At 40.7% G+C, this 17998-nt stretch overlaps 1 protein-coding gene across 2 annotated transcripts; it reads right to left on the reverse strand.

The window, feature by feature from the left end:
- Positions 1–940: 940 nt before the first annotated feature.
- LOC134357324 (AN1-type zinc finger protein 5-like) lies at positions 941–16665 on the reverse strand. 2 transcript variants are annotated; one of them, XM_063068738.1, is made up of 6 exons: positions 16350–16665; positions 11423–11582; positions 9362–9461; positions 6768–6865; positions 4998–5120; positions 941–2539 (listed from the first exon to the last, which is right to left on the reverse strand). In XM_063068738.1, the coding sequence occupies exons 2-6, from the start codon at positions 11571–11573 to the stop codon at positions 2391–2393; spliced, it is 621 nt and encodes a 206-aa protein (XP_062924808.1). In that variant the 5' UTR covers positions 11574–11582; positions 16350–16665; the 3' UTR covers positions 941–2390. The 2 variants fall into 2 exon arrangements, with proteins under 2 accessions (XP_062924808.1, XP_062924807.1); XM_063068737.1 differs by having other exon boundaries at positions 941–2542.
- Between the last annotated feature and the right edge of the window lie 1333 nt (positions 16666–17998).

Here is a 17998-nt window from a genome sequence, read left to right on the forward strand (position 1 = left end):
GTGATTGCCACCAATAGTTAGACAATTCAGAACTGTTTTGCTCACTCAAGTAAGGAACTACAAGGAATTAAGATATCAACAATCATCTTGAATATTATGAAAACAAAGATTTGGAGTACACAATCAATAGGATCATGTGAAGGCAGTCTATTATCTACAGTGCCTGTGTTGATCTTGTTCACTTACAGTCAAAAAACAAATTCCTCCATTGATAATTAGTTTTGTATCAGGGTTTGTAGTACTGTAGTATTGAGCATTGTAATTTGTTCTGCATTTTATTCAAGTACATAATTCATTAAATAGCTTGAATTTTAATACTTCATTGTGGACACATGGCCAAGTGGTTAAGGCATTGGACTAGCTACCTGAAGGTCGTGAGTTCGAACCCCAGCCGAGGGAACGTATCTATGTCCCTGAGCAAGGCACTGAATCACACATTGCTCTGCGACAACACTGGTGCCAAGCTGTATGGGTCTTAATGCCCTTCCCTTGGACAACATTGGTGTCGTGGAGAGGGGAGATCCATGGTCTCGCAAGACTAACGGATGCCTTTAATACTTTTATCTATTTCTATGAAGCTTTGGACATTTGGGACAGCTACTTAATAGGGCCAAAGCGTACTGGTTCTGATTTGCCCCCAATTAACTAGAATCCATTATTAAAAATGCAGGGTTAAGCTTTGGGTTACCCTATTTCATATTAGGGGAGGAAGATTTACAGATACTTCCAAAAATGCAGTTATACACCACTAAACACTGAGGGATATCTTGTGACCAACATATTTGCATCATCTTTGAAATGCAGGTCTAGATGTTTTCTGAATATCCAGGAATATGCTCCAACCAGTTCATCATATTCCATAAACATCATGATAACAATGTTGGACCGTAAACCCCACTATAGTTGAGTATTCGGGGGTGGCAGACAAAAGGTAAGCAAGTGCCAATAAACCTATACTTTATTTACATCCTTTTGCATAAATGCCAACTAGCATGATAATATGCATTACATAAATATAATTCTGTACAAATTACATACCCAAGATTAAAAAAGCATAAATACTGTAGTTTGTCAAAAACAAGCTCCTGTGTACTGTGGTTAAATGTGAAGAGTTATTGCAAATTTGGACAGTAATTGAGATCACAGCTTGGATAAAATTGTCAAGATTCTGATCACACTACACATGTAAGTAGTACTGGATTTAAAAAATACAAATACTTTGTACATCACATCTCCCAATAAGATTTAAAAAATACATCAGCTTAAGTATATTGCGATTTCTACTGTTCAACATGTATACACTGCCAAGATCTGCAGTCCATGCAATAAGCCAATGCTACATTTTCACTGTGATACAATATACAACCCAGTTATAATGCACTGTGGTACTGTGTATGTGGAATCAATGATACATTTATCGTACCAGCAGACAGTACTCGGCTTTGAGTTAACATGTCTGCTTGAATACTTAAAAATAGTTTAGAAAACCAAATTGGGTGCCACATGCAATAGTATGGTCATGCAGGCACTTCAATACCAGGTTATTGATACCAGCACTTTATTGCATTTCTGGCATCCATGTGGTGGAAGGATACAGTCACCAACATGCAGTATAACTGGGACATTAGTTGCGTGGACACAGCTTGAAAATGACTTGCTTATAACAGGCATTAGTAAGTCATTCACAACTTTTGTAAACAAAGCCTGCATCATTAGAATTACAAAGCTTTCATAAATGAAGCTAGGCTCAAGACTGCTTTTGAAATACAAACAGACTGATCTCTACACCATTCCGACCATAATTGAGCTTTCCAAACACATACAGGTTGAATTTAGAGGCAAGGAAAAGTTACTTGTAATATTCAACTAAAAAGCCTTCCCTGTTTGCTCAAATTTTCCCTGAATATCCCCAGCAAGAGACAAAATTAACCTATAAAATTGGGTCTATGTTCCTAGAATTGTTTGAAAAAAAAGTCACAACCTTAAGTATTTAATATTCTATGATTTCTTTACATCCTCCATTTAATTTGAGAGCATCAAGAAAGCCAAGACAAAAAAAAACTGCTTAGGCACTAGAATTAGGTTGACAGGCTTTTGGTTGGTCACTTTACTGAATTAAAAGCATTACAGCAGGTCATCAAGTTCACTTGGCACAAACTACTGTTAGGCATATCCATTCTGTTGACCAATGGGTTTCCCTTGATTAATGTAATGCTGTGTGCTCAAATGTATCTGTGAGCAAATCAGGTCACTTAATTAGGAGAAACTAAGGTTAAAGCGTAAATTTGAACAGACAAGGATTTAGCCCATGCACCTGCTCTATGAAAGATTCCAAAAAAAGAAATAATGCAGTCTTTGATAGCATGTTGTTGGCCTCTTCATTTGGCCATTTAAATCCTCTGAATTTTCTCAGCTACAATAACAGGATTCTCTTTCCTGATCTTCATTGCTGCTTCTGCTTTGTAGTCATAAGGACAATTGTGTTTATCTGAATATCGGTGAATTCCACAAAACAAGTTCCCACATCGACAGTCAAAACCTGCTATAGGAAAAAAAGATGGCAACTTTACCAGAACGTAAGTGACATTGTATCCCAATATTCAAAAGTTTGGCACTCTACCTTTTAAATATCACACAAAATGTGTTATCAATAGGGACAGGAGAAGTACCGGAGGATTGCAAATGCTATTCCCTTGTTAAAGAAAGGGAATAGCGATAACCCAGGAAATTATAGACCAGTGAGCCTGACTTCAGTGGTGGACAAGTTGAAAATTCTGAGGGTAAGGATTTATGAGCATTTGGAGACATAATCTGATTAGGGATAGTCAGCATGGTTTTGTCAAGGGCAGGTCGTGCTTTACAAGCCCAATTGAATTCTTTGAGGAACTAACAAAACACATTGAAGGTAGAGCAGTGGATGTAGTGTAAATGGATTTCAGCAAGGCATTTGATAGGTTCCCATGCAAGGTTCCTTCAGAAAGGAAGGAAGCATGGGATCCAAGGAGACCTTGCTTTATGGATCCAGAATTGGCTTGCCCACAGAAGGCAAAGGGTGGTTGTAGATGGTTTGTATTCTGCATGGAGGGCAGGGACCAGTGGTGTTCTGCAGGGATCTATTCTGGGACCCCTCTGATTTTTATAAATGACCTGGATGAAGTAAAAGGGGTGGGTTAGTAAATTTGCTGATGACAAAGGTTGGGTGCTGTGGATAGTCTGGAGGGTTGTCAAGAGGTTACAGTGGATGCAGAACTCAGCTGAGAAGTGGCAGATGGATTTTGACCTAGTGTGAAATGGTTCATTTTGGTAGGTCAAATTTGAAGACAATATAATATTAATAGCAAGACTCTTGGCAGTGTGGAGGATCTGAGAGATCTTTGGGTCTGTTGTCAATAGACACTCAAAGCTGTTGCGCAGGATGACAATGTTGCTAAGGTGGCATATGGTGTTGGCATTCATCAACCATGGAATTGACTTCAAGAGCTGGGAGGCAATGTTACAACTATACAAAACCTTGGTCAGACCCCACTTGGAGTACTGCGTTCAGTTCTGGTCACCTCACTGCAGGAAGGATGTGGATACTAGAGAGAGCATAGAGGAGATTTACAAGGATGTCACCTGGAATGGAGGGCATACTTTATGAGAACAGGTTGAGTGAATTTGGCTTTCTTGTTGGAGCAATGGACGACAAGGGGTGAGCTGATAGGTGTAAAAGATGAGGGGCACTGATTGTGTGGATGGCCAGAGACTTCCCCCGCCCCCAGAGCTGAAATGGTTAACACACGAGGGCATAATTTTAAGGTGCTTGGAAATGGGTACCGAGGGGATGACAGGGTTAAGTTTTTCCACACTGAGAGTGCTGGGTGTGTGGAATGCACTGCTAGCAGCAGTGGAAGCAGACACAATAGGGTCTTTTAAGAGCTTCTTAGATAGGTACATGGAGCTTAGGAAAAAAAAAGGGCTATGCCCTAGAGAAATTCTAGGCAGTTTCTAGAGAGGTTTACATGGTTGGCATGACATTGTGGGCTGAAGGGCCTGTAATGTGCTGTAGATTTCTATGTTCTAAATGGTAAAGTTGCTTCAAAGGTAGAAAGACTGAAGTTGCTATTTAACTATTTAAATAGCAAGAAATGAAAATACCAGCTTAATTTTACTTTGTGACCTGCTACACTTTTTTTGGGAATTGAGCCAGTTTTCACTTTTGTCCTGGATCCACTTCCATCTGGCTTTAGAACAAATGGGAACATTTCATGCTATAACCAGGAAAAGTGGGAAGTGAGCTCCAGCACAAATGGTTAGAAAACTAATTGATCAGGCTGAAACAAAGTTGTAGAATTGTCTTATCATAAGTGATATCCATCTTTAAAGCTCAAGTAGGCAAATATGGAAATAGCAACAAGTTCAGTGCACTTCTTGTCCTAATAGATTTATAGGAAAGAATCTGATGGTTCAAAAGAAAGGCATCAAATGTTTGAGCAAGATTTTGAACAACTTACTGTACTGGATGCCCAGAAAAGCTTATTTTTCTAGATAATGAGAGACAGTGACAGATATTCAGACAATGGCAACATCTTGAGTACGACAGCACAGTTTCTCTGAGAGGTGCAAGTCAGATAGACTGGCAGATCTTAAACTTGCAACTAGAAGTTGACATGGGTGAGTTGCACCTCAGAAATTAAGGGAGGACATTTCTTTAAAATTTCTTTCCTGACTATTCATACAAAACTAAGCTAACCCATGTCTGGTTAGGTTTCAGGTTTACATAATTTGTAGAATTAAAATGAAAGTGGGTTATCACCACCTACAGAATGGAAGACAAGCTAACCAAGAAGAATACTAATATTGTTAGAAAATAGTCAATACAACCAAAAATCCTTTTGCAAGTTCTTTTCAGATTTATTTAAAAAAAAATAATTTAATTCTAACAATCAATCAGGCCACAAGTAGCAAAATCCCAACTTGACAATATATACACTTAAGTTTTAACCCACCAGGCTCACCTGCAAGACCAACTTTTTTCCTGCATTGAAAACACCTGTTTTTCTTTGGTCGAGGAACATCCACAGGTTTTTCTTCTTCCCTTGACATAGTTTCAGGCACAGATGGAGATGCTTCAGCTACGACTATACAAAGAAGTACATTAATGCAGAATTTGCAGCTTAAATCATGTACATTCCAACCCAGGCACAGAATGTACTCTCCACCCGTGCCTGGGCTGAGTGTCGAGCTAACAATTCGACCTTGTAAAAAAAAACCTGGAGGGGGATGGGCTCCGCCAGGTTTCAGATGCCCAAGACGATGAGCATACCGAAAAAAAAGTTTGTCATGACGGCGCCCCAACAACTCCACCAGGAGTTAAGGACAGAGATGGGGACGGGAACACGGACACACACTTCCAAATTAGTCAGTGGTGTTATCAAATTTAACTCATTTAACTGATTTGCAGTTTCACACAAAAAAAATTCCTGGGTGTACAAATGTCAATTCAAAATATTTTACATCTGAGTAAATTAAGACAAGTCATTGCTCCTAGAAGCTCAAACTCACTAAATGTATATGGCAAAACTGCATTTGTAGAGCATCCAACAACAGGATGTGTTCTTGAGAACCCCATCCTCCAAACAGGATCAGATTTACTGGCTAGTCCAACTTGTCCAGATGATGGCAGTTAATTGACTTTGAACTGCTACAATAATTCTGAAGGAACTACACCTGTAACACTGTTGACAAGGTCTGGTGACAAGAATGTAGAAACTTCCAGGTCAGGATGGTATTACTTGAAGGAAACACTGCTCCATGAATCTGAAGTTTTTGCCCTTTTAGGTGAACATGGATCAGTAGATGAATATCTACATGGTACTTTGAAGATGGCACCTACTGCACCCATGTGCAGTAACAGTGGTTTAAAATGATGAATGGGATATTAAATGGATTGTTGTTATTGGTGTCAAGCTTTTATTTGGAGCTTCATTTAACAAAAGTGGAGAGAATTCCATCACACAAACTGTGCCCTGAAGGTGAACAGAATAGTACTAATTAGCTCTCCTATTAGCACACCATTTATGATTGGTTTGAGCTTTTCCTTTAACCCTCAGATTTTGATGCCATGGATATGGGAGGAAGGTCATTAACAAAGTACTTGGTTGCTACTAGAACATAACACCAAGTTGCCTTACATTCCAAACTCCAAAGTTAGCAGGACTAACAAGTACCTATATTAGCAGATTGAACTCATTTGATGTTGAAATCCTAGCTATTAATAAACTAGATCATGATTTGGATAGTGACTGAGAATGCTTCTAATTTTGCTGATAGAAAGCTAGATGGTAAAGTTCCTCAATTCTCCAGGGGCTATGTTTTTTTTCCCTCCCAGAGCCAAGCCTGAATGGGCAGAGTATATGGAAAAATCTAGTTACGTACTTAACCATTGTTAGTATTCCAAGAATGGGTATCATAGTACATGCTCAAATTAATATGCAAGTTTAAAGGTCAAGTTAAAACAAGACATTGAAAATTTAGCCTTGACAATAGTTGGACTGGAGTACAATTATCTCCTTTTCCATATGGAAATGTTCTTCCAATTTGGTGAAATAAGACATCTTGTGAGCTAGATATTGAAAAACCAATTACTAAAAGGTTAGCAGAGGAAACACTGCTGTCAACTAAAACTCACTGGAATCATTCACAAATCAGTATTAATGTTCAAGCCAAGTCATAGCAAAAGAAGTTTGTTGCATCTATTATCCCAGAATTGCTTAAAACTTGCATACCTGGCTCTGTTACCTCAATTTCTGCATCTTTCTTCTCTTGGGAAATACTCATTTCAGTCATTTGCTGCGTCACAGGCAAAGCTGAACCAGAAACACTTCTGTTAAGAGCAAAAAGCCTTATCAGGACACTGAAAACAATGGTAAAATTTGAAGAGCTGGAATTGAACACGCTTTGTAGTTGAGGTGTTAAAAGCATCTAGATAGGTGTCACACTTATGGTACAGGCAGAGGATAATTGGGTAACCACTAGGAAATGGAGTAGGCAGAATGTTGGAATGCCCTTGAAAACTAGTATATTGGTTAGAATAAGACACCAAGACTATATATGAACAGAAATTAGACCATTGGGCCATTTACTCTGCCATTTGATCATGGTTGATTTGCCATCTTAACCTTGTAACCTTTGATACCTTCACTAATCAAGAACCTACCACCCTTCACTTTAAATGCACCCAAAATGTTAACCCTTTCATTCTTATGAAGATTCTCAATCTTCCTCTGGATCCTCTTCAATGTCAGCATATCCTTCCTTGAGTACAAGACCCAAAATTGCTAACAATCCAGATATGGTCTGACCAATGCCTTAAAGCCTCAGCATTACATCCATGCTTTATATTCTAGGCATTTGGAAGTAAATGCTAACACTGCAAGTTAATCTTTAGGAAATCCTGCACTGGACTCCCAAGTTCCTTTGTACCTCCGATTTCTGAATTTGCCCCCCATTTAGAAAATATTGCATACCTTTATTCCTTCCAAAGTGTGCAACCATACATTTCTGTACACCTTTCTGTCTGCCACTTTGCCCATTCTCCTAATCTGTCCAAGCTCTAATGCAGACACCCTGCCTTCTCAGCAGTACCTGCCCCTCTACTTCTATGCATCATTCACAAATTTGGCTACAAAGCCATCAATTTGGTTAGCCAGATAATTAACAGTTATAACGTGAAAAGTAGTGAACCCAACAACAACCCATGTGAAGCACCACTAGTCACCAGCAACCAACCAGAAAAGGCACCCTTTATTCCCACTGTTTGGCTATTAGGGGAAATACTATTGGGAAGCTGACTGTATAGGAGGCAGTAGTACCCAGGACCATAGTACTAAGATCAGCTCGGAGGCTAGGTAGGCAAGGGTGAAGGCCAGGTGGACTATAGTGATAGGGAATTCAATGGTTAGGTGGGCAAGCAGGAGATTGTGGTCACAAAAGGAACCACAGAATGGTGTTGTCTCCCTGGTACCAGTGTCAAGGTTGTCTCAATTGTAGAACATTAGGGGGAGGGCAAGGAGCCAGAAGTCATGTGCAAACAAGAGAAAATTTGCAGATGCTGGAAATCAAAACTATACACCAAGTTGTGAGCATATTGATGCAAGTTAAAAAAGGACTTCAGGGGAGTAATATCTGGATTACTTCCAGTACCATGTACGAGTAGGGGTAAAAATATAAGTGGAAATACAAAATGAATCATGGATGTAAAGTTAAGGGGTAATGATTGATATTTTTGGGCCATTGGCATCTTCTGGGGCAAAGGTGACCTGAACAATTGGGACAGGCTACACCTGACTTGGAGGACAACAAATATCCTGGCAGGTTCAGAATATCCCAGCGTTACAAGGTAGCATAGTGGTTAGTGTAATGCTTTACAGCACCAGCTGCAAGATCAGAGCTCAATTCCCACCGCTGTCTGTAAGGAGTTTGTATGTTTTTCCCATGACACCGTGAGTTTCCTCTCGGTGGTTCCATTTCCACTCACATTTCAAAGATATACGAGTTGTGGGCATGCTGTGTCAGCACCAGAAGCTTAGCACATCTTGGACTGTTGGTCATTGATGCAAAATAATACTATGTTTTAGTGTTATTTATCATAAAAACACTGATCTTTTCTCAGGCAGATTTACTACTGCTATTAGGATGTGTAATTAGTAAAACAGTCATGCTTTTAAAGGAGTGCAATCGTATTAGAAGTGCAAATTTAATCTTGATGCTAGAAAACAACTTAATTTTAAAATATTAATCAAAGACATTGAGAAGTTCAAAGAGTTCAAGAGAAAATTAGCAAAGGGTCTCCGGATCTAATACCCCGAGTCACATTTCACATTGCAGGCCATTTGGGTGCTGAAAGGTCAATTAAGCATAACAGGTCAAAATCTAGTTCAAATATTACAACAGTTATCAGTTTAGTTGCAATGACCCAAATTAGAATAGAGAAATCCAGATTATAGTTTACTGTTCTTCATTTAAAAAACTGATTGACCAGGGTCCTTCACAGAATAAGCTATCTAGGTAGCTTCCTGTGAACACCAGGAGAGTAGGAGACAAATATAAATAGATTTTAAATGTAAAAAATTAACCTGATTCATTCTTACAAATGAATACTTAAGGTTGAACTCGAAAGTCACAAAATGAACGTGATCATTACTTGATAATTTGCAATACTGGATTGTATTTCACTTGGTAAAGTGGTAAAGTCAAATTGACATTAAGAATTGTGTTCATGTCAGACCATTAAAATAGTGCAATTACCCCGAGAGAATTTCATTTCTTTGTAATTTATAACTGCCAATTAGGCCATGATTTATTCTCATACAGCAATTACCTCGATTTGACAGTAGTATTAATAGAAGCATCTTCTGAATTAAAGCTTTCTGATCTCTGCACCTGAGTGAAGTCTGAGCTGCTAGAAGTACTTGATGCACCTTAAAGATGAAGAATAAAGATTAGTGACCTATATTTACTCAGAACCAGAATGCTGCCATTCAGAAGTGGCAAGAACCCACCTCCCCTTCAACCATTCCCAACCCCAAGTCACTATTTACTTCAGCTAAATAGCTTCAGCATTTGAAGGTTTGACATCATTGCCTGTTAAAAGTCAAAAAGACCCTAAAGTGCCTTCAAATGCCTGCACTATAAAGAACCACAATAGTCTTCACTGTGCTCATTCACCAAGTTCATTCCCATTCCCTTTCTTCAAAGTCTTCCAATTCCAGCATGCCAAGAAATCGATTCTGTAATATCCTAGTTCATGATCAATTTCCTCCAAGCACCATTAAATACCCTTTAGTCTTCTCACTGGACCTTCAAATGCTGCAGATCAAAGTGTTTAGTCTCTTCTCCCCCCCCCCCCCCAAAATTTAGCATGCAACACCTTACATTACAAACCAGAAAATTAAATCCTTGCATTGACCTGGCTATAATCAAGGTTCAGTTGTATTCACCATTCCAAGTTTAGAAAATAGTAAAGAACTTTTAACCTACTTTAAGATCAATCTTACCCTTCCATCCTGCATAAACCCCCACTTTTGTCATCCATCTAGGAGTTTCATAAAAGTCCTTAATGTATCTACCTCAACCACTACCCCTGACCCACACATGCTCAAAAAAGCTTAACTTTGACATTCCACCCCATAGTTTCCTCCAATCACCTAAAAGTTATTCCTTATATTAGCAATTTCAACCCTGGGGAAAACTTTCTGGCTGTCCACTATCAATCCCACTGATCATCACTTAGAGATCTATCAAGTCACCACTTCCACCTTTGCTTCAAGGAGAAAAGTTCTACGTTGCTCAACCCACCTTTCCAATTCCTTGTCCAAGTCACTTAAAAATCATGCATAGGGTCCCAGAACAGATTTCTGTGGAACAACATTGGTAACCAACTTCCAGGCAGAATATGCTTCATTGACTGTCACCCTTGCTTCCCGTGGCCAAGCCAATTCTGAATCTCATGCCTCCTGACTTGTGTATAATCACCAATTTCAATTAACTAAACCCACAAGTGGGATTTTGATCCACAAAATTGAAAACAAACATGGAATTAAACATTAGTTTATTTTATGACCACCTCCACACCCACAGCAGCTATCTATTGGGTTTAAAGCAGCACCCAAGGTCTTCAGGGAAAATTACTTCTGTTAAGTCAATATTGCCCAAAAATTAAAACATGTTTCTTTCATACCCTCCAAACTTGAATGACAAGTTAGAAATTCATCTGTGACATGGGAGGGGGATTAAACTTAATTCACTTAATAAAGGCACCCAACCAATTTCTCTGTAGAAACCAAATTAGGAATTGAACTGGAAGAGCTATAAACAAATCAGTCATTATGAAGTGTCTTTCCTTAAAGGATTGTCTAGTTTTTTTTTAAAAAATAAACTGAATGCGCCAGATTGGGTACTTCAAGAATTTAAAATACGGAAAGTGTAACTAAAGGACACTTTAGCACAGCAATCTTTTTCTTCCGACTTGTCCTATATTTGAAACAAATTTCAAGCTTAAAGGCATCCTTTAGTCTTGTGAGACTATGGATCTGCGCCTGGAAAGTCTTCAGTCTCCAGGGCGCAGGCCTGGGCAAGGCTGTATGAAAATCTGGCAGTTGCCCATGCTGCAAATCTCCCCTCTCCACGCCACTGATGTTGTCCAAGGGAAGGGCATTAGGACCCATACAGCTTGGCACCAGTGTCGTCGCAGAGCAATGTGTGATTAAGTGCCTTACTCAAGGACACAACACGCTGCCTCGGCTGGGGCTCGATCTCACATCCTTCAGATCGCTAGTCGAATGCCTTAACCACTTGGCCACGTGCCCACACTAAATTTCAAGCTACAATGTAAACAATTCTCATGAAAATTATTTGACAACACCAAAAAATTTTTGCTTACCTAAAGGACTCATTCGGCCACCATTTTGTTGCCTTTGTAAGTGTTCCTTGTAGCAAACTGAACACATTCCATTTGTCCTAGGATTCCCATAAAAGCCACATCCAGTAGTGCACAACATGGGCACTTGAGTTTGATTAGTTTCTTGAGCCATGCTTGTATACTATAAACAAAGCAAATTATGGACTTTGTCATAACATTGTAAAAACTGGTTCTCAAGCATCTGGTAATGTAAAGTGGTTTTAAATTGCAACATCTACATCGTGTCCAGTATGAAAAGGTCCAAGTCAAAGCACCCTGCTGCTTGGCTTTGTTCTTCAGTGGTCAAAAAGTAGACCACCCATTTCTATCATTCATCAAGATTATAACCAATCTGCTTTTAATACTGTAGTACCCCCATAGTCAGATTCCCTTAACTTCCAGAAACCTGACAGTTTGGAACAATGATAGAGCTTCTGCATAACTCCATTATGAGGAATGCCAAAGACATCTCACTGCATGCAAAGAAATTGCTTCAGAGACCCAAATATCCACAAGGTACAAGCAACAGAGGACAATATTACCAACTCAGTGCAGTCAGGAAGCAACTGAATCACATGTTTTGGATCTGTTCAATTCAGTAATTGTAAATCTATACATGTTATGGGGTACAGCCATTTTGAACCTATACAACTCCATGTCTTGCATATAGATCACATGTTTCAAGGTATTTCTTAATTATATTTGTGATTCAAAGGTAAAATGAGGAAAGGAAATTTAAAAAGTGTGAAATTTGAAATCCAAGGAAAGCTGCTAGTTTGAAAGTCACCAAGACCAGAGATGCAAAATAAAATTCAAAATAAAATTTTAAAAAGCAGGACTAAGTAGCATTTTTTGCTAACTTATCTTTATCAAGACTTGATTCTCCAAAACCCATTTATCATGATCAACTAAAATCAGCAAAAGCACACTTCATCCTCGAGCTTACAAAAAATGAGGTACAACTGAAAAATAATTATTTTCCCACCTCACTTGGGAATTTAAATCAAATTTAGAATAAGCATTCACATCTTGAAATATGAGACTGCAAACCAATCTTGATTTTCATTAAATATTGGTATTTATGCTCTTCAGAAATTCCTCATCAGATGCAAAAAAATTTATCACAGATTAACCTCTCCTTAAGGTTTTGCTATGTGCAGCATCAGCATGCATCTTCATTTCCTTCAACATGGCATAAGATGACCCACATACACTCTACATTCTCTTAGTAACCCAGATCTATCACCAGGATATTGGAGATCCATGCAAGGATCTCAGCTGTTTTGCTGAGAGTGGGGGAGAAGAGAAGAAAGAAGAGGGTAGGTGCAGAGCTGTTTGATCACAGTAGTCACAGCAAGAAAAGCCAGTGTTGAAGTGAAAACATTAAAAAATGTTATAATTATCTTCTGGCTGTAACACAAGCCATAACTGTTACTACTGTTGGGATTACAATATTAAAATAGCATGGCATTTATTGTTCTCTACAGCAAACTAAAACATTAAATTGACAAGATGGTTGTACAAAATTCCAAACACTGAACTGAAACTAAATTTTCCATTTCATAAGAGCAAATTCCAAATGTGTTGCTCATAGTAATTTGAATGGATAACACAAAAACAAGTTAAAGCACTATGAGGTGACCAATGTAGTTTGCTGTTGCCTTCAACTGCTACTACTTGCAGATCAATGGATATGCAACTATCTTAGAATGTTTATGTACAATCAACTTCCAACCGTGCAAATTATACTATCTACAACTGAGTATTCAAAAACCAGACCACAAATTAATCATGCCAGTTTAAATCAGATATGATTTTTTCTGCAGCAAGTTTTACATTAGATTTCTAATTCAGCTTCCCTCTATGGCCGGTAAGTGAATTTGCTGAAGGATGTAATAAAGTTATTTGGAAAATTAATAGTAAATCATGGCTTCAACATAGCTCTCCAAGAACAAGCCCTTAATTGTATTTAATTATGGGAATTATTATTAAAGCAAACATTATATGGAAAACTCCCAGAGTTAGGCATATAAAACACAACCATTAACTCCAAAATAAATCTGTAAATAGAAGCTGGTTTATTGCATTCACTTTCCTCGGGAAAAGTCAATGTTTCATGCACTGTGACATCACAAATACAACACACTTGGATCTCACCACAGTACAGAGCAATGACAGTACTGAGGAAAGGCATTCTTGCCATAGAGGGAGTACAAAGAAGGTTCACCAGATTGATTCCTGGGATGGAAGGACTTTCATATGATGAAAGACTGGGTCAGCCAGGCTTATACTCTCTGGAATTTAGAAAATTGGGGGGGGGGGGGCCAGTATTGAAACGTATAAAATTCTAAAGGGATTGGACAGGCTAGATATAGGAAGATTGTTCCCGATGTTGGGGAAGTCCAGAACGAGGGGTCACAGTTTGAGGATAAAGGGGAAGCCTTTAGGACCGAGATGAGGAAAAACTTCTTCACAGAGAGTGGTGAATCTGTGGAATTCTCTGCCACAGGAAACAGCTGAGGCCAGTTCATTGGCTATATTTAAGAGGGAGTTAGATATGGCCCTTGTGGCTAAAGGGATCGGGGGTATGGAGAGAAGGCAGGTACAGGGCTCTGAGTTGAATGATCAGCCGTGCTCATACTGAATGGCGGTGCAGGCTCGAAGGGCTGAATGACCTACTCCACCTATTTTCTATGTTCCCTCATCTCTCTTCCACCCCTCCCCCCCCCCCATCACCACATAGTGGTGGCAGCAGTCACTCAGTGCACAATACCAGGAGCCTGTACTAAAAACAGTCATGGAAAACACAAGCAAAACAAGTGTTTTGCAATCCCCTGCCTCAGTGGCAACTGCTGCCAGATCAACACCCAACAGAAGCAAGAACAAAATGTGAAAAGTAAATGCTTGAAAGTTCACAACATTCAGAAGGAACATACAATCAACAGCAACACTTTTAGAGCATTAAGTCATCAAGACTTAACAGTATTTACAAAAAGGTAGTTATTGTTGCAGAGGAAACTCAATGACATTGAACAAATATTAGCCAGGATTATTTCCTTATTGTTTAAAGGACTACACTGGGATTTATTAAACATCCTACCAAAAGATGATTCAGCATCGGTTAAGAGGCAGGATTACAGTAACTGCTGGCATTGTCCCTTCATTCTCAAAAGGTAATCAGCCAGACTGCCAAGGGCATTCATCTAGGTTAACATGTTTATTCTTACCATACTCTGGTGGTAAGGAATACCCCAGTCTTTTTTGCAGCCAAAATATTGTGAATGCTCATTTGGAAAGGGGTCAGCATTAGAGGTGGTGCCAGGCTGGATGAGCCTGGGAATCGATGGGTTCTCTGCCATAGTCTAGGATTTTTGGCAGGCAGTGAGGGCGAAGTGATGCAGGGACAGACAAATTAAGGCACCCCATTTACCAGGTAGAAGAGGTTGCCAGAAAGTTCTGGAAGCCACTTATTTAACTGAAAATGAACCACAAAGACAGGTCGTGTGTGTAGGGCCTTGCCAAGACTACACCTTGACTACTTTGTACAGTTCTGGTTGCCTTAGCCAGGAATTGCCATTAGAGGGAGCACACAAGACTGGTTCCAGGGATGATAAGGATTGCCATATGAAGAGACTGGAACTACATCCAAACAGTTCAAGGATGAGCGACAATCTATTTAAAACCAGAGACCAAACTGGCAGATTTAGAAGCATTAACATGATTGAGAAAGTACAGGACAATCAATTAATGCAAGACGAAGGATCTGCAATTGCCAAGTTTGCTGACATGCTGCAAAGTTAATGATTTAATGAACATACCATTCACATCTAATCCAAGTTAGAACATCTTTACGTTTTTAAGATGGTCAATAAACTTTAAATGCTCAACATTCACTAAACAACTCAGGTGTCACTATTCCCCAAAAAGCTTCATGCCAAATATCTCTACGGGGTCAGGGTGTATGCCTTTAATGATACTAGCTGTATATGCAAGTAACTATACACACAAGACCAGCATGTTAAACTTTGCTGGAGGAAGTACTGTATACTGAAATTAGAAGTCTGGCAGAATCAAGAAAATCTTGCCTACATGTATGCATTATACCCATTATGTAAAAGCAAGTGAGTCAGGTATTTAAACAGCCAATGACTTGACAGCACTCCACAGCTATCGAGCCCAGAGACAGACTGGGAAGGAGGAAAACGCAGAAAAATGGAGGTGGAAGAGCCACAATCATTAAATAGCAAAGTAAGCTGAAGCAAAGATTGACCCATTTCATTATTTTATAGGAGACAAAGGAACGACCACATCACGTCATTATATCAACATGAAAATGTCCTCCTCGATTCTCTGGCAAGGAGCAATTGTTTCAAAATAACACTTCTCAGAACTAAATTATTTCCGGTATCAAACAAGCAGCCTATTCGCGCAACACGTCACACGACAGGGTTACTTAAAATAGAAACTAATGGAAAACACCCCACATCAGCTAGGACAGCAAATCACCGACAGGCTTCGTCCTCTCACACAAACACGTCAGGCTCACGATTTTAAACCCCCACCCAAAAGGAAGTCGACAAATTACACTCTTACTCCACAAGTCTTACTCCACAAGGAACACCCGATCACATCGGCTGATGAGCAAAACGTCCTAAAAATATCTTCCAGTCTTCATCAAGGACAGACGGGGTGGATGGGTGGGTGCCGCTAGGGGGGGAGGGGGGCAGCGAATTCGTCGTCCGTTAATGGGCTTCAGCCGAAACGGCGGCCCACCCCGGCGCCTCATTGCGTGAATACCGTGCCTGGCGCCGGCCGGACTGAGCAGGGACTCCACTCCACCCGCATACAGCGGGGACAGGGAGTAGGCCCAGCCGCCGCGCTTTGTTCGCTCACGCAAGTCCCGACTCACCTCGTCCGCCGTGGAGCCCGAACTCCCCCTCAATTTGTCCGCTCAGTCGTCGTCACCGCAAGTCGAGCTGCGTCTGTCTTCCCGTTCCCTCGTTCTCCGCCCGGCCTCCCCACTCCGGCTGCTGCCCCTCGTCCTGTACCCGGCCTCCTCACTCTTCACTTCTGGCCCTCGTTCTGTACCGGCCTCCTCACTCCTCGCTTCTGCCCCCTCGGCCTCCTGGCTCCGGCTGCAGCCCTTCGCTGTGTACCTGGCTTCCTCACTCCTCCCTTCCGCGACCGACCAGCTCACCCACTCAACTGCAAACTACTCCGGCGGAAGTGCTCGCCGCTTTCTTTTTACCGAGCCGGTGACGTCAGGCAGCGCTCCGATTGGCCGCTGAGCGCGAGGGTCGTCGCGTCCTCCGCTCTCCGCCCCTCGTGCCCCTTTTCCCGGAAGAGCAGGTGCTCCGCGATTAGCTGCCAGGGTAGGGGCACGTGTGGCGGAGCCGGCGCTGGTAAACAGGGGCGCCGGTTCCGCTGCTGTTTTCTTCTGGGATGCCAGTTTCAGTTTACAATCAGAAGACTTCACAACATAACAGTCATCCTGTCATCCCCACCTGCGCCCACCACTCACAACTTGTCCGCGAAACCTTGCCCAGCCAACACATCCAATACTCCCTCTTGACAGACGCCAGCTCTCTCCGACCTTTATACCACAGTAAACACCCAGCTACTTCTCCTTTCTGTCCACTCGAATTACTAACTCATTTTATCTATCAGAGACACAGGCAGCCGCCTCTCCCAATCTTTGTTGAAAACCAATTTCAAGTTCATTGCCATGACCGTTGACACAGAAAGTATAAATACTTTAAAAACACTTTTTGCAGCAGTAGCATAGCTCAATACAAACATAAGTTAACATAAGCTTAATCAATACATATCTGCTCTCCACACAGGTTATAGTAATAGTGTTGCCTTTTGATACCTTGTCTACCAGACAAATACAATCAGTTTTGAAACATTCAATTGACCTAGATTCACCAGTTTTCAAAGGAAGAACACCCCATTGCTCTAATTTTTTTTTACATTCTTTAACTTCTAGTAATCCCCCCCTTTCTACTCCTGATTCTGGTTGCCTTCTTACCTGCTCAATGCCTCCACATGATTTTCCTCCTCCTCCCCTTTCTTCTGTGGCCCACTGTCCTTTCCTATAGAGTTCCTTCTTTTTCAGCCTTTTAGCTATTGTCCTTATCCTCTCCCAGCTTGTTACTTCATCCCTACCCCACCCATCTAAAGTCTCACCTATCACCTGCCAGCTTGTACCACATCTTCCTCCCCCCCCCCCACCCCACCACCACCCAATTTATTCTGGCTTCTGCCCCTTTTCTTTCCAGTCCTGTTGAAGGGTCTTGGCCCGAAACGCCGACCTTTTATTTCCCTTCTTAGATGTCACCTGACTTGCTGAGTTCCACCAGCATTTTGTGTGTGTTGCCTAAAATGTGTAGGCCTGAGTTTAGGTTAACCAGCATTTACAAGGAAGTCCCCAACACCTGGTAATTTTCATAAATTCTGGGGGGACTCTTGGAAGTTCCCCACATGTTCCTGTATCATTCTGGTAAAGATATTCTGCTCCTCCCAAGACAGATATAATTGTTTTGTAGCAGTGGCAGG

This window comes from Mobula hypostoma, chromosome 16 (assembly GCF_963921235.1).
Source record: "Mobula hypostoma chromosome 16, sMobHyp1.1, whole genome shotgun sequence".
Lineage (NCBI taxonomy): Eukaryota > Metazoa > Chordata > Chondrichthyes > Myliobatiformes > Myliobatidae > Mobula > Mobula hypostoma.

Bases quoted from the DNA above. Each gene is read 5' to 3' on its own strand.
- LOC134357324 (XM_063068737.1), bottom strand. From the start codon at position 11,573: ATGGCTCAAGAAACTAATCAAACTCAAGTGCCCATGTTGTGCACTACT. The intron at 9,462-11,422 runs GTAAGCAAAAAT...TTCATCTTTAAG, and splicing joins TGGCCGAATGAGTCCTTTAG to GTGCATCAAGTACTTCTAGC. The intron at 5,121-6,767 runs GTATGCAAGTTT...TTCTTTGTATAG, and splicing joins AATTGAGGTAACAGAGCCAG to TCGTAGCTGAAGCATCTCCA.